Source organism: Cucurbita moschata, unplaced genomic scaffold (genome assembly GCF_002738365.1).
Source record: "Cucurbita moschata cultivar Rifu unplaced genomic scaffold, Cmos_1.0 Cmo_Scf00061, whole genome shotgun sequence".
Classification (NCBI taxonomy): domain Eukaryota; kingdom Viridiplantae; phylum Streptophyta; class Magnoliopsida; order Cucurbitales; family Cucurbitaceae; genus Cucurbita; species Cucurbita moschata.
Genome location: NW_019268577.1, coordinates 667878 through 669195, shown reverse-complemented (window position 1 = coordinate 669195; position 1318 = coordinate 667878). Strand labels below are relative to the sequence as shown.

At 48.7% G+C, this 1318-nt stretch overlaps 1 protein-coding gene across 1 annotated transcript; it reads right to left on the bottom strand.

Annotated features, from left to right (window-relative positions):
* Nucleotides 1-168: 168 nt before the first annotated feature.
* Nucleotides 169-1016, bottom strand: LOC111436983. The gene is made up of 3 exons (XM_023074807.1): nucleotides 732-1016; nucleotides 304-431; nucleotides 169-217 (listed from the first exon to the last, which is right to left on the bottom strand). The coding sequence occupies exons 1-3, from the start codon at nucleotides 1014-1016 to the stop codon at nucleotides 169-171; spliced, it is 462 nt and encodes a 153-aa protein (XP_022930575.1).
* Nucleotides 1017-1318: the final 302 nt, after the last annotated feature.

The window sequence follows — 1318 nt, the reverse complement described above, 5'->3', positions numbered from 1 at the left end:
CGTTGGTCGTCGTCTGGATCAGGGTGATAGGGCTTCAAGTTGCTCACATGAATGACGGGGTGGATTTTCATCCATGCGGGTAGTGCAACTCGGTAGGAGGTAGCCCCGATCTTTTTAAGGACTTCAACTGGGCCTTCATATTTACGAACTAGTCTCTGGTCCTTTCGGCTACGAAATCTGATCTGTTCTGGTCTCAGCTTGATAAGGACTTGATCTCCTGCATGGAAATGAAGGGGGCGACGCTTCTTGTCCGCCCATTTCTTCATATGCTTGGAAGCCTTCTCTAAATANTTTTTCACATACAGCTGGTTCTGCCGGAGCTTGTCAAACACTAACTTCAAATGCACTTTGTGTTCCTCGAGGGTTGTGCTGTAAACAACAATGTCATCGAGGTATACTATGACGAACTGATCCAGGTAGTCGTAGAAAACCTGGTTCATCAACGTGCAGAACGTAGCTGGGGCGTTTGTCAAGCCAAAGGGCATTACTAGAAACTCAAAGGCCCCATATCTTGTTACGCACGTCGTCTTGGGTTCGTCCCCTTCGGCAATACGTACGTGATAGTATCCTGATCGTAAGTCCAACTTCGTGAAGTACTTGGCCCCGTGAAGTTGGTCGAACAAATCAGATATTATCGGCAGAGGATATTTGTTGCGTACTGTCACCTTGTTTAAGGCTCTATAGTCTATGCACAGACGCAACGTCCCATCCTTCTTCTTCTGGAATAGTACGGGGGCTTCATAAGGGGCCTTTGCCGGGTGAATGAATCCCGCCTTCAACAACTCATCCAGTTGTTTCCTCAATTCGGCTAGCTCGGGCGGAGCCATCCGGTATGCTTTCTTTGCTGGCGGCTTAACCCCGGGAAGGAGTTCGATTTCGTGGTCAATGCCTCGACGAAGTGGTAGTGTTTGTGGTAGACTCTCTGGCATGATGTCGGTATAGCTGTCTAGTACTTCCTTGATTTCCTCTGGGACAGTCTCTTCGGTGGTTGCTTCTTCTATCAGTGGTATGGCCATGAACGTAGGTTCCTCTCGTGCGAGTCCCCTTTTCAGTTGTATGNAACGTCCCAATGAATCTGCCATCCCTATCACTGATGATGCTCGACGGAATGCCCCATAACTTTACAACGTGTTTGAAAAACAGTTGGGCTGTGAGTTCCGCCGAGCATAATTTGGGAGTGGGGATGAACGTCGCATATTTGGAGAATCGGTCTACAATGACCAAAATGGCGTCGTATTCCCCGACCTTTGGGAGGTGCGTTATGAAGTCCAGAGATACACTTTCCCAGGGTCTTGTCGGCACAGGTAGAGGTTCCAAG